Below are 14,948 nucleotides of genomic sequence, written 5' to 3'. Positions count from 1 at the left end.
GACTGTCTCACTGTACTGGCCATGTGACTGATGTGGCTACCATTGGCAGCACCCAAAGCTGTGGTGTGGACAATGGATGGGGGTGGGATGCTGAAGACTCACTCTGGCACTCTTGGAGTCACCAAGAGAGCTGAGCAGGAAGCCACAGCTCAAGCTGGGAGACAGCCACAGCTTGATACTTAAGGAAAGCTAAGAGGCACTGTTTCTTTCACCCCTCTAGCTTGGTTCCCCATCCTTCCTTCAGCAGTATGCCTCACACACCTGAACTCCTGACACTTTATGCTGTGAAAACAGACCAGAGATCTAACAGTCCTCACGTCTCTGTGCAAACTCTGGTATAGAGGAGCTACAGAAGTGAGCACAGGCTGGGGACATGACAAGGCAAGAAAGCAGTTTTAGAGGAACTCTTCCCCGGACACTCCCAATTTCAAGACAGGGGACATGAGCTGTGGGGCAAGCAACCTGGACAAATGTTTTGTCCAGTAAACTCAACTAGATAGTCAACACCTTCATCATCTGAGCTCTGGCAGGAACACTCTGGATGTCAAAGCCCTGGGGTAAGCAAAGGCCAGGTTGGAGGCCCAGTTGCCCCTGGCTCAGCTACTGCAAATCTCAATGTTTCTGCATAAGCTACTGCCAAGCTTGGTGGCTGAGGGACAGAGCCTCGGGCTCTACTCCACCCCTCCCTGGGAGGGAGGTAACAATTGGAGATTTGTTTTGGGCTAGGCCAGCCTGGACACAACCTCTCTCAGCCACTGAGTCCAGCCAGGAGCTTTCCTGGCCTCTGCCATCCTGGGACAGTGGTTGCTAGACTGAATGGCTTTGTCACCTCTGTACCCAGGAGAGAGGTGAGGCTATAGGCCCCAAGCCAATGTTGCACACTTTCCCCTTTGTTCCAGGCCTCCTAGCTCTGCCAGTGGGGGTGGGGGATGTTGATGTTTGTACCCTTGGTGCTGGAGCAGATCTCTGGGCACTGACACCCTGTTACCAGGAGGCACCCAGTAAAGCTGCACTCCCTGAAGTCACAAGCTGATTAGAGGGGGATTTGGGGCTGACCCAGTCAAGGGGAAGGTAAGGTAGAACCCAAGGGTGGCTTGACATTAGACAAGAATCATCTTGGGGTTACTCGCATTGCTTATGTATCTAAGATGAGAGGAAAAGTGGTCTTTCCACTCATAACAGCCACCGCCCTGATGGAGAGCAAGGGCAGTCTTAACCACAATTAGCAAAGAGAGAAACCAAAGCTCCCAGGAAATCCACTTCCCTTCACAGAAGCTTCCTGACGGCTACTTAGACCTAATTAACGCAACCCTCAGAGTCCCACTGTACCCAGAAATGGCTGGCAGTCCTGAAGTCTGGGAACTTCTTCCCACTTGGGATGGGTAGAAGATAGTACAGAACGTAGGATAAATGCCTCCTCAAATCTTGACATTCTTGTCTTGAACCTGACTGGCCTCAGCCTCCTCCTCTGTAAAACAGAGTGTGACTAATCCACAGCCAGGTCTATCGTCATACTACCTGCAAAGGTTGGCAGTGTGGTGTTTTTTTTTTTTGGGGGTGGGGGGGAACGCAGCACATAGACTTATCAAGTTACTTTTCTCTGAACTTTAAAGTCATCATAGTATGGACTCCCATTTCTCCCACAGTGCTAAGGCCTCACACATTAGGCAAAGGGTTAGGCGAAGGCTGTACCACCGAGCTGCACATGCCCCCAGCACTGTGTGGTGCTTTTCTACCTGAGTGGCCATCAGAGAGCTGAAGCAGAAGCCCAAGGTAGGACAGGCAGCCACACTGGCTGGCTTAGCTCTGGATCTGGCACCCTGCCCACACCTCAATGTTCTCTCTACACACCAGATTCCTGACCAGTGAGAGCTTTAATGACTTCCCTAAGTAACACTCACAGTTCAGCATCCTGACCCCCAGAAGCACGTGCTGCTAGGAAGTAGGCTTCAGATGAGGCTGAAGGTTACTGACGGTTATTCAGGGACCAGCATGTCATGGGAATTCAAGGAAACATTTGGAACACCTATAGGGACTGGCAGACACATTTTGGGTCTGTTCTCTCCAGTTTGTTTGTTCTCTCTTTCCTTCTTTTTCTTTCTTTCTCTCCTTCTATCTACCTACGTACCTTTCTGTCTACCTACCTACCAATTTACTTACTATAGTAAGACAGGGTCTTTTTTGTTTGTTTGTTTTTTGAGACAGGGTTTCTCTGTATAACCCTAGCTGTCCTGGAACTCACTCTGTAGACCAAACTGGCCTCAAACTCAGAATCTGCCTGCCTCTACCTCCCCAAGTGCTGAGATTAAAGGCATGTTGCCACCACTGCCCGGCAAGATAGGGTCTTACTATGGCCATAGCTACTAGCCTGGAACTGACTATAAAGTCCAGCCTCAAACTCAAGAGAACAAGAAGGCGCTAGCATGCCTACCTTCACTTACTTATTTGGGTAGAGTGGGGAGAGACACATGCTAGTGTGCACATGGCGATCAGAGGACAATTTGCAGGACTCAGTTCTCCTTCTACCTAGCATGTGAGTGCCAGGAATGAACAAAGACCTTCATGCATGGCCATCAAGTGCCTTTAGCCATTCAGCCATCTCTCTAGGCTTTTCTGGACCAAATTCTAACCGCCTAATAATTAGGACTGCTCTCATTCTGTAGACGAGGCAACTCAGTTAAATGAGAATTCAAAACCTCAGTATGGATCTCAGATACTTATGTTCTTCTAACACTATATCCTGAAGAACCCTGTGATTTTTAAGTAGTTTTATGTTGAGTGCAGAGGCTGAGCCGTAAAGCAAAGGACTAGCCTAGCCAGGATGGCTAGGACACAGTGGAGGTGAGCCCCTGCTAGCCAGGAGCTTCTACCTGCCCCTCCCTATTTTCTACTCAGTTAAGCTCATTACTACAGAGTACACCAGAGGCTGGCCAGACATTTAAACTGCTCTCCAGAACTCCGTTTTTAATACACAACACAAAAGGCTGTGGCCTTGATTGGGAAATCAGCCATCTCTAAAGGGAAGGGCTTTTCCCAAGAATGTACACAAGATAATTAATATATGCCTAAACTAGGTATAGTGGTGCATGCCTTCAATTCAGCACTCAGGAGGCAGAGGCAGGCAGATCTGAGTTCGAGGCCAGTCTGGTCTACAGAGCCAGTCCCAGGACAGCCAGGGCTACACAGAGAAACTCTGTCTCAGGGGAAAAATTTTCTATTGGTGTAAATAACAGTGCAAGTGCATGAATTCATCGATACAGATATAAACCACGGGGAAGGAGGGATTCCAAGATCTACAGATGGAGCCAGTCGGGAAAGTCTGGGAAGCTCAGAGTAAGCGCGTCCATCCACCTACCTGTCGTAGCATTTACTCTCCCTGCTGCTCACAATTTAAAAAACACTAGTGAAGAGACCATGAAACAGCACAGACCTTAGGAACTGTACAACTTTAGGAAACTTACTTCCCTTAGTGTGTTCCTGGTAAGGAAGCACAGAACGACATGGAAAAAGCAGTTTAGCCATGAGCCAGGCGATCAGTGAGTGTCGATTTTTTTTTCCTCTCTTCTGTACTCAGAATATTCACCATATCTACTCAAAAAATAAATATCCAGCCGAGTGTGGTGGTACCCGGCTTTACAGCGTTCGTGAAGCAGAGGCAGGCGGTTCTCTGCGAGTCTGAGGCCAGCCTGGTCTACACACGAATTCTAGAGCAGTCATGGCTATAGCTGGGTAGTGAGATAATGTCTCCAAAACAAAAACAAAATCGAAGGAATTTGAAAGGCTGACAGATTAACCTAGGTCTGGCACTACCAAGTCGAAGAGAAAAGTTCTTCATGGAGAAACCAAAGTTCTGAGTTTCAGTGGCCTCTGAAAGAATACGGAGACTCAGTCTTTCGCTTTTTTGTCTTTTTACTTAGTTACATTCTATCTCTATGACTGTGGCCCTGCAGAGACTGTCAGTAGGACCATCCAACTGGAGCTTCCTTTACTGAGTCCCACCGAAATACCCCCACTGCCCTGTGAAGGCAGGCCGGGATTCAGCACATGTTCGCGCTGTTCTTAACTTTAAACAGGTAAAGGGGGGGGGGCGGGCGTGAAAATGCGCATCCTTGAGCCTTCCTATATACTAAGAAGGGAAAATCCAAATGTTTTTTTAAAAAATTTGAAAGGGACTAGAACAACCTCTACACAAAGCAAAGGCGCGACAAGAAAGAAACAATGTCGCACACCCAGGAGGGGTTCCGTAAATCCGGCCCATACAGGACAAGCAAGCCTGATCTCAGGTGAAGAGAGACCGTATGTATCCAGACAGTGGCTTGCCCCGGGGAAAGGCCCCACATCCCCAGAGGACTGCACATCGTGCGGTCCGCGGAGTTCGTCAGCCCCCGACCCTGGCCTGGAGGAAGTGCCTTCTCCTCCTGGCCACCCCCAAGGCCCGGGTTCCGGGCGCGGCGCGGGCTGCGGGCGGGTCCCGCCTCCTCCGCGCCTAGCCGGGGCCCGGCCGGGGGCTCGGCCCTCTTAGCCAATGGGCGCCGCGCTCCGGCCCCCTCCCCCGCGCGGGAGGAGCCGCCGAGGTCGTGCGCGACGTGCGGCGCCTGGGCCGCTGATCCCCGGCCCCCACCCGGGCCGCGTGAAGCGCGCGGCGAGCGCGTGAGGAAGCGGGGACTCGGACAGGCGCCCGGGCCCACGCTCGGCAGCACATCCCCGCCCGGGGCGCACAGCCCCGTTACTCACCTTGCTGCTGGGATCCATGGCCGCGCTGCGCTCGAAGCTCTAGCTGTGCCGGCTGCGAGACGGAGAACGGACGTGCTGTGACTCTGTGTCTCCTGCCGGACCTCCACGTCCCGACACACTTAAGACCCCGCAGTCTAAACTGGCACTCCACAAGCGATTCGCAGCTCCAAGAGAGAGCGCGCGGAGCTGCCTTTTTATAGGAGCACCGCCATTGGCCCGCGCAACGGGGGGGGGGCGTGTGGGGGCCTGGAAGGGCGGGGCCTCGGGAGCACGTCCGGGGCGGGACTCCAGGGGGCGTGGTTCTGCCTGAGGGGCGGAGGGGCGGAGAGCTCCGGACAGGCGTCTGGTTCTTGATGCTAGAATCTGCACCCGTTGGGGGCGCTCGCTGTGTGGCTCTGGGCTGGTTTCCACACCTCTCTGAGTCTCAATGGCCACTAGCAAAATGGTAGCGCTTGGTGCTGGGCTGTAAGCCAGCGCTAGGACTCCGGCTTCCTCACTAGGCTGCCGGATAATTTTGGTAGACTGGTGGTAATAATAGTATAACCTCCTGGGTTGTTAGGAAGATTAAGGGAGTTAGTATTTGGAGGGTGTTTACAACCGCGTCTGTTATGAGGTCTGGCTCCGAGGTTGAGTTCTCTCTCTCCATGCTCCGTGTTTCTGTGCCTAAGCCCAAGCTCCTCTTTTGCTCCTAGACACCATGCCCCACCACTTCTCTAAGCTGTAAAACCGCCACCTCCCTTCTATTTATGACTGTATGGTGACACCTAAGTATGAAGACCAGAGAGGCTGGGTGTCTAAATGGTTAAGGACACAGAACACCTTGGCATTGAACCAGCTCACCTATAAAACCGCCTCTAGCTGGTCCTGGGCAAGCTCCCAGCCAATGAACGGCGGTTTTCTTCTGGATAAAATGAGATTTGTTATCAAACCCTGGGCTATGAGAATTACAGGTGAGCTTCTGGAGTGGTGAGTGTTACAGTTGATAGCCTTGGTCCAGTCCGTTTCCCAGCTAGGTTCAGCTGAAGGAGGGATCTGGGAGAAGTGAATTTCTGTTAGAGGCAGGAAGCTGAGCTGTGTGCCAGGTGCTGGCCTAGGGGGGTTCCCTGGTTGGATCCCCGAAAAGTAAAGCGTGAGGAACTGGTGAGTCTGGGGTCCCTTTCCTCCTCTCCCCTTGATCACCACCTTGCCCCGTTCCTTCCCCTGCTGACTGTAAGACCTGTCTCCTCTGCTCTTGCTTTCTCCAACCCTGGATCTGTTTCTTTTCTTCAGTACATATGATGTCAGGGTTGGAACACGGCCCAAGCCTGGTCACCCAGGCCCTCCTTTAGGGTACCAGTTCACAAATTCAACCACCCCCATTATATAAGTGCATGCCTCTATCTCAGCCAACAAGTCACCAATCGACCATCTTTTTTCTCCTCTGTGATGATCCTGTGCTAGTCAATGTCCCAGGGACAGAAGCATGAGAGCCTGTTGTTAGCTTCAGGGAGTCCCCAAGCTGGAGGAACAGGGAAAGGGGCAGTGTAAAACCATACCAATGATGAATACAGGATAAGTCTCCAGAGAAAACTGGTGTGTGTGTGTGTTTGGAGGGTAGTTCCATAGGTGGCTAGATATGAAGGCCATTCTTGACAGGTACAGAGGCAGGAGACAAAATGATTTCAGGAAGACAGAGAATCTTTAGACAGCCCCCTGAACCACAAGCTTCAGATGCTGGAGTCCCAGCTCTGCCAAACATTTGTACACATCTCTTCTCAGCTTCAAAACCCACATCCAACTCTAAAATGGGTCTAATAGCCTCCTCCTGATTCGAATAATGGTTTCTCAAAGTAATTGTACTAATACTTCTGGTTGTGTTTTGTTTTGTTGAGACAGGGTTTCATTACAGAGCACCAGCTGCCCTGAAACTCACTATATAGACCAGGGTGGCTTCGGATTCACTGAGATCCACTTGCCTACCAAAGGCTGGGATTAAAGGCCGTGCTACCAGACCCTGCACTAATTGTTGGTGTCAGCATTTCAGCCCAGTCCCATGGTCTCATGGCACCAAGGAAAAAGCAGAGTAGCCAGGAAAACAGCCTTACTTTCCCCGTTTCCCTAAACCTGCCCAGACACAGATCCCATTGTCTGCTTGGAATTCCACTTCTCTGTCCCCTCTCTGTAAATGTTTTATAGCCCCTGGAGGCAACTGTTTAGAGGCAAATTTACTAGGAGCTATGGACACTAGATCAGAGGTTAGATTCTTAGGTGGACTATTATCTTGGAGACCGAGTCCTTGGAAACAGAATTTAACCCTATAGAGAGCACCAGAAAAAGCCCTTAGCTAGGACGACGATGTGCCACAGAGAGAGGGATGTGGACAGAAGCCCGGAGAATTGGCTTCTTGTAGTGTTATTGGCTCCTAGAAACTGGGGGGTGGGGGGGTGAGGGCAGGGGAGGCTGAAGAGGTAATTAGTTACAAACACCCTGGATGCCATCTATCTAGGTAGAGGACAGAGCTTGCATTACTGGATGGGCAGTGGGGAGCTATAAGGTTTCAGAGAAAAAGAACCCAGTGACAACTCAGCATCTCCCAACCCGCCCCTACCTGAGGCTTCTAAAGGGGAGGAGGTGGGGGTCCCACAGCGACCACCCAGACCTGGTGAAACTTGCTAGTCTGTGCCTACACTGGCAGCTTTGTTCCCTGGAGGCTGACTTGAGCCCTTAAAGGTACCAGCCTTTCCTGGGTTGCGTCCAAGCTGCGCCACCCCCTGCCAGTCTGGAAGAAAAAGAGCTCCCAGGACATGCGGGAGGGGCCAGGTGCACATGATGATTCGGGCGAGTGCCTGCCTGATTCGTGTCAGTCAGCACGCCTGTGGACCCAGGGCCTTAGAAATGGGCGGTGCTTTGCGGGCGGGTCCTAGGGGCTATCGAGTAAGAGTGAGTAAGACAGCCCGGAAAAGGCTTTTTTGCCTTTAAAGGCAAGTGTACCCGGTAGGGCGAAAAGGCTTTGCTGAATCAGTGGCAGCTGATGCAAGGGGCACAGGCAGGGGCTGGGAGGGGGAGCCCTTAATCCGAAGGCTGTTTTGCAACTCAAATCCTCCCGCGAAGGAAGTAAACACGAGATAGGACTCAGGGAGGGCATGCTGGGCCAGGCAGGACAGTTCTGTGTGTTTTTATATTTCATTCTGATTTGCACACCTGCTCCAACCACCTGTTCCCAGCTCATCGGTGTCCCTTTCTGACCATTTTGTGTGCCTCTGCAAGAACCACCACCACCTACCTACTCATTGATCTGGGGGATGCTGAAGAAAGTATGCCTCCTCCACTGTGTCCTGTGCGCCACAATTGGCTAACTGCCTCCAAGGACAATGTTCTGGGTGTCCCACAGGTGCTCACAATCACATTGCTTAAATCTAGACTCGTCATTGCATCCCTAGTCCTCCAAATATCGCAAAGGTGGTACTTCCAAGCTGTCGGACACCTCACCCTCATTACCCAATGTCCAGCCAACCCGTGGACAAAGGACTATGGGCCTCCCTCACCTCTTTACTCCCACCCTCCATCACAAAGCGCCATTTCTCAGGTACCTTCCCCCCTGCCATGACCGTTGTCTCTCAGTATCACCCCCTGCTTTAAGCATTTGTTCCATGGCATATGACAGCATGGCTAAACCTCTCAGGCATCACATGAAGGGTCATATGCAAAAGTGTGTTTTTGCAGGCACCTAACATGCAAAACCTTCGTGAGCTCAGAAGTCTGGAGGACACTTCTGTCTGAAAGGGAGGGGCTCCGCTGTGAGGGGGGCCTGCTGGGTAATCAGGGTGAGGCCGCTGGAGAACCAATCAGCTGTCCTCCTGTTTCTCTCTTTGCCCCAAGCTGATATGACTCAGCAGCTCACAATAACTAATCCCATCTTTATTGAAAATTTTGATGCTTTGTCATTCTTTTTCTTCCTTTTTAAATTTATTTTTAATTTCTCAAAAATATGGTATTAAGGAATTGGACCTCAGTGGTCAAGGGTTGGCTTAGCTTGGATTTGATTTCCCAGCACTAGACAGAGAAGTTGCATTAAGATTATTATTTATTTTCACAACTGGGTCCCAGGGCACTTTCACCCACCCCTGCCTTGAACTTTACTTGGGATAGGAGGACCTGTCTTGCCACACCCACTTCCTGACTCTGTTGAGGATGCTGATTACCCAGGTGTGTTTTGTTTGTGAAAATATTGAGTTGGGCAGTGGTGGCGCATGCTTTTAATCCCAGCACTTGGGAGGCAGAGGCAGATGGATTTCTGAGTTCCAGGCCAGCCTGGTCTACAGAGTGAGTTCCAGGACAGCCAGGGCTACACAGAGAAACCCTGTCTTGAAAAACCAAAAAAAAAAAAAAAAAAAAAAAAAAAAAAAAAAAAAAGAAGAAGAAGAAGAAAACCAGAAAAAAAGAAAATATTGAGCTGAGAATGTTTCTAATTTCTGCATTGTCTGAATACATATTGGGCTTCTGTTTGTTTTTACTTAAAGTCCTATGTGGTTCAAGGGAAATGTCCCCTGCCTGTGTCTTCCAGTATCCCAAGCCCCAGGCCAATAGCTGCTAGACACTGGGTCTCATAACACATTTTTCCCCCGGTTGTGTTTTATTTTGGATGTTTTTCATTTGTTAGTTTTTCTGACAGAGTCACATTATGTCAAACTCAATCCTCCTGCCTCAGCCCCCAAGTGAACCACTATTCTCCTGCTTTTTGTAAGTGTGTTAAATGAAACAATACAAAGGAGGTAACAAGGTGTGAAGAAGACATAGTACAGGACTCAGAGATAGACCTGCTTCATGGTATGCCTTGGGTATGTGACCTGACCTGAGTCTCCCAAGTGCATCCTGGGAATATCTCCACCTAAAGAACTGATTGTGAATATGGAGTGAGAAAGTAACCATTGGGTGATCATTGCCATACATGTACTTGGATAGTGGCAGCCATTATGTCCAGGTTTTCACATCCTTAGAGCCCTGTTTACCCCAGGATTGCAGGCTCCTCCTGTCTCTTGCAAATTCTGTATGTTGCTTTTTTTCTAGGAGCCTCGCAGATTGGAGAGAAGATTGGATGTGGCCCCAAGCCTCAGGAAGGTCAGAGTGCTAGGAATCAGAAGTCTATAATCTCCAGAGGTGTTGTCCTAGGCCAGTCTTCCCTGTGGACTTTTCTCTCTCTAAAATGGGCTTTGAATACTCTACAAGTTGTTGGACTCTCATGTGGGTTCTGTACTTTGTCCTGGGCCTAGCACACAGTAGGCCTTCCATAAAGATTGGGTGTAGGGAACAGTGAGGAGGAAGAGACCCTGAGAAGCTCAGGGCCAATGGGAAAGCAGCCAGCCAGCGTTGGCTGGCTTGCTCTGAGAACTGACTTCTACAGAGGTGTAAACTGGGCATGAGTTTCACACTGATATAACCAGCAAGACTTCTCCCCAGGAAGCTGTCCCTCCTCCCGTTCCCTCCACCTTGACAGGGACTACAAGGCAGGCAGAGGGAACTGTAGCTTGGATGTTATGGTGAGCGGCTAGAAGCCATGGTAAGGGAGGAATTTAGTAGCAAATTGAAACTTGGGCATCTTTACTTTTAGAATCCACGCAATCAAAAGGAACCTGTCATAGCTTACCCCTAGCAGGTTACCTGTGTCCTTCTTTCTGGCTGTCCCCGAGGCCCCCACCTGGCTGTCTCCTAGCAGTCACAGGCACATTCATCAGGAAGAGCTGTGTGACTCATCCTGGTGCTGCAGCTGACTCATACTTTAATAGAGGGAGTGAGATCCTATCCTTATAGAAGTTTGAAATGAGTGATCCAGGCCAGGCTGGTGCCTCAGACGGGGAGAGCGCTGTGGCTGCGGACGGACTGGACGAGGGGAAGGAGATTTGTTCAGTCTGGGCTCTATGACAAGTTTGCTAGTTGATTTCAGCTACTCCCTCTCCCTCAGACTCTTCAACTTTATAATGAAAGTATTGAGGCAGGGAACCTGTACCAGCCCCAAACAAAACAGACAGAGCCCCTCTCTGTGTGGGGACCTGGTGAAGAAAGGTCAACTTAAGTTACCTGGGGAACCTATGGATAGTAAAACTAGGGGTCTTTTTTTCTTGTTTTCTTGCTTTGAATTTTTTTTTTTTTCTGTTTTTTCTATCAGGAAGGAGTGGCCATTAGGTAATTTTTTTTCCTGGCAGGAAAATGAAAATACATACACATTTTATATATATATAAATATTTGTTACATTCATGCTGGTATTTGTAAAGGCCATATAATCACTGGCCGGGGTAGTAGGGGAAGCTGGAGTCACTCAGAGCTCTGTCTGCCTGGAGTTAACAAGGGTGAAGATTCACATGTGGAAGCTACTCAGGAAAAGGCTGTAATTATTCTGAAAACTGGATGTGAGAACAACAGCATGCCTCAGCCACTCCACAGGATAGGAAGCACCTCCAGACCCAGTAGTTTTAAACAGCAAGGATTTGTGGCTTTGGGACCCACTGAGCCATTGCACAGGTGGCATTTCACATGACATCAGCTGAGGTCCCTCACACAGCTGTGTCTGTAAACACATGGTTGGGCCCATCTTCCCATGTGGTATTGTATCTCCCTCTGCCTGTTGCAAGATAGCATGGCTTCCCTCCTGCCTAGCAGCTGGCTTCTAAGAGGACAAGCCCCAATGTTACCAGCTTATTGGCTTATTGGCCAGTTATGTCAGTGTAGATCATTCTTGGTTTTGATTGCTGTGTCATTTGACCATGAGCATGTCTCTGCAAGTGAAAAATTTCCCAAAACAATCTGTTTTTTTGGTTTGTTTTTGCTTTTGTTTTTTAAGAGAATATCTTGTATTGCCCAGGATGACCTTAAACATTCTGTATAGCCAAACAATGACACTAGCCTTCTGGCCCTCTGGCCTCTAGCTCCCAAGTGCTAGGATTATAGCACCATTGCATCAGACCCGACACAGTCTTTTCCATTTATTTATTTTTATTTATTTATTTATTTATTCACTTTATATCTTGATCACTGCCCCTCCCTTCCCCCTTCTCACAGTCCCTCCTATTTTTTCTCTCCTCCTCTGAGAGAATGGGGGCCTCCAACTGGAATACTTTAGGTAGTTTTCATTTTGAGGCAATTATAAACAACTCTATAAGTAAAAATATTAATATCTTATTATAAATTTTTGTAGGAGAGAAATTACAAGGTGAAAAGATATTCTATAATTTTTAAGATTTTGACATATTGTGCTTCAAGAATGATACATTTTTCTGCCAGGCAGTGGTAGCACATGGCTTTAATCCCAGCACTGGGAGGCAGAGGCAGGCAGCTCTCTATGAGTTCAAGGCCAGTCTGGTCCACACAGTGAGTTTCAGGACAGCCAAGACAGAGAAAGCCTGTCTCAAAATACACACACACACACACACACACACACACACACACACACAGACACACACACACACATTTTCAAGGTATGGTGTCTTATATCTGTTATCCTAATACTGAAGAGCTTGAGGCAGGAGGATTATGGAAAGTTTCATGTTTTGTTTTTCTGCCTGCTGAAGTATGAGTTATATGCTTTCTTTTAGATCTGAACTGCTGCCTGCAAATTCTAGAGTGAGGATACCCAGGTTTTATGTCTTCAGTTCGCTACTACCTGCATGTCTTATTTTATTGTTTGTCAGTGTGACACAAGCTAGAGTTATGCAAGAAGAGGACCCTAAATTAAGAAAATGTCTCTATAAAGATGGGCCTGTAGGCCAGTCTATAGAGTGGGTTTTTTTGTTTGTTTGTTTGTTTGCTTTTTGAGATGGGATCTCTCTTTGTAGCCCTGAACTCGATTTGTTGACCGGGCTGGCCTTGAACCTCCAGAGATCTGCCTGCCTCTACCTCCTAAGTGCTGGATTTAAAGCCTTACACCACCACGACCTTCTAGCATTTTCCTGATCAGTGATAGATGTGGGAAGGCCCAGGCCATGGTGGGTGCTGCCAACCCTGAACAGGTGGTCCTGGGATATATAAGGGAGCAGGTTGAGAACAAGCCATGGGGGCCGGGGGGCCGGGCGGCAGGGGATGGGGGTGAGGGTGGGGGCGGGAGGGGGCAAGCCAGTAGACGGTGTTCTTCCATGGTTTCTGCTTCAGGTCTTGCCTTCACACTGCTGCTTTGAGTTCCTGTCATGACTTCCCCCAGTGATGGTGTATGATCTGAGAACTGTAAGAAGACATGAACCTTTTATTCCCAAGTTGCTTTTGGCTTGGCCCTGGAGCCCTGTGGGGTGATAAGGGGATGATAAAAGGAGGTTCTGTCTGTTGCTCTGTACTGCAATGCTGAATTCTGTACCCAAAGCTCTAGGCTTACGGACGAATTCTCACATCTACAAGCTTTTGCTGTACAAACCTCGTTCCTTGATTTAAAATTATTGGTTAAGTAAAATTGGCTACAGCCCATTACTGAAGGGATTAGAGGTAAGTGGGTTTTGAGTTACCTGGTTGGGAGAAGAGAGAGGAGATGGACAATGGGCACATGGCCAGGAGAAACAGCTAATATCTGGGGTACACAGCTGGGGGGCAGGACAGCAGTTAGACAAATAGATTAGGGGTGACCCCCCAGTAATTTTCAAAGCCAAATAAAATAACCATAGACCTAGTCTCATTTATTTGTAAGCTAGTCGGGGCTAAGTTTAAATTGATTGTACTACACAAACATACTCATAGAAAATCTGGGATGGGGTAGGATGTGAGCATTGATGGAATCACATGTCCACCAGCCAAAACCCAGAAACTTGATGCCTTTATTGTATACGTCTGAATGGAGAGGGCAGGTTCCTTGCATGTAGCTAAACGAGGTAGACTGGGGTCTCCTCTCAGGCTGCAGTCATCCTAGAGGAGAAAGCTGTGGTTGGTAGTTCTTACTTATACACATTGGTCAATTGTTTATAAACACTCGCTTGGGAGCAGAGGAAGCCTTTGCCACCCTCTGAGCCTCATCTAGGGAAGGCTTTGCTGCTCTCATGGGTCTGAAGCCCTGGGGTCCTTGTCATGGTTGTGCACAAGGCAACAAAACACATCCACTCAGAACGCCATGTGTTCCCATACATGGTGTTTGATCACAGCAACAGAAACCCAAGACACCGTCCTTTCGCAATCCTCATGGATACTAAGTGTGCTTTGTGGGGCTCTTTTAGTCCTTGCCAGATGGATCCATATGAAACGGTGTCTTGTTATTTTTGACAGAGAGAAGATTCAAAGTGGCTCTGAGGCAGATGCAGGTTGGTGATGGAGCTCTATGGTAGACGGCTTGCCTATTCCCAGCACTGGAAACAAACAAGTCTACTTGGTTTTGTTTTTTGTTGTTATTGTTGTTGTGTTTTTTTTTTCTTTGAGACAGCAAGACATCATGATACACAGGGATAGAGTAGGAAATCAGTGCTGACCGACAAGCTACTGGCAGTAGGTCTAAGGTCACTGTCTTCGCTGTGCCAGCTATTAGGACAAGCTCACTGACTTCCTGTCCTGTGTCTGTGGGCTTTGCAGTGGGAACAGGGCATGTGTCCTTATCTGCCACACCTCTTTAGTGGTGATTGTTCCCTCTGACCCAGTCTGGACGGACCTGGGCCTGGCTGAGCAATACTAATGAGGGCGGAACAAGAGGCATACAATGTGGAGCCATGGGATATCGGTGTTTGTCCTCAGACACTCATGGACTCTGCTGAAGATGTGGCTGGACGGCAGATGTTCCTTGCGTGAGAGGAACCCTAACAGCACAGAAACAAAGGAACAGACACCTCCTGCACTGGGGCTGCCTTCCTGGATGCGAGCAGAACTCCTGAGCTCTGCTTGTTCCTTCCTAACTGTGGAGCAGGCCATGGGACTAAGGCCAGCTCCGTGCCACTTTTAGTCAAGACTCCAAATCCTGAATGTTGTCATCTAAAAGCTACATGTTTGTACACACACACACACACACACACACACACAACCAAAAGAGATGATAGACAGATAGTTTTAAAACAACAACAATAACAACAACAACAACAACAAAAACTCACCAAGTTGGGCAGTGCCTTTAATCCCAACACTCAGGAGGCAGAGGCAAACGAGTCTCTGAGTTCAAGGCCAGCCTGGTCTACAGAGTACGTTCTAGGATAGCCAGGGCTGTACAGAGAAACCCTGTCTCAAAAAAACAAAATTCAACCAAACCAAATGATGGGCCATCCGTATCTTCATCTAGAATTGAAGG

General features: G+C 48.9%; 1 protein-coding gene and 1 long non-coding RNA gene across 2 annotated transcripts in view; one reads left to right on the top strand and one right to left on the bottom strand.

Moving 5' to 3' along the window:
- Slc2a1 (solute carrier family 2 member 1) overlaps window positions 1–4,970 on the bottom strand; it is a 30,112-nt gene extending 25,142 nt beyond the window's left edge. Inside the window, exon 1 of the mRNA XM_031378445.1 lies at window positions 4,735–4,970. Coding sequence (XP_031234305.1) covers window positions 4,735–4,752 — 18 coding nt within the window. The 5' untranslated portion in view covers window positions 4,753–4,970. The remainder of the gene's footprint in view (window positions 1–4,734) is intronic.
- Window positions 4,971–5,684: 714 nt separating this feature from the next.
- On the top strand, window positions 5,685–14,675 carry LOC116095537. Its single transcript, XR_004120625.1, has 3 exons — window positions 5,685–5,700; window positions 9,781–9,831; window positions 13,946–14,675. It is a non-coding gene; the product is annotated as an uncharacterized LOC116095537 (long non-coding RNA).
- Window positions 14,676–14,948: the final 273 nt, after the last annotated feature.

The sequence above is a fragment of the Mastomys coucha genome, unplaced genomic scaffold, assembly GCF_008632895.1.
Source record: "Mastomys coucha isolate ucsf_1 unplaced genomic scaffold, UCSF_Mcou_1 pScaffold18, whole genome shotgun sequence".
NCBI classification, from domain to species: Eukaryota; Metazoa; Chordata; class Mammalia; order Rodentia; family Muridae; genus Mastomys; species Mastomys coucha.
This window is presented reverse-complemented; position numbering and strand designations above follow the sequence as displayed.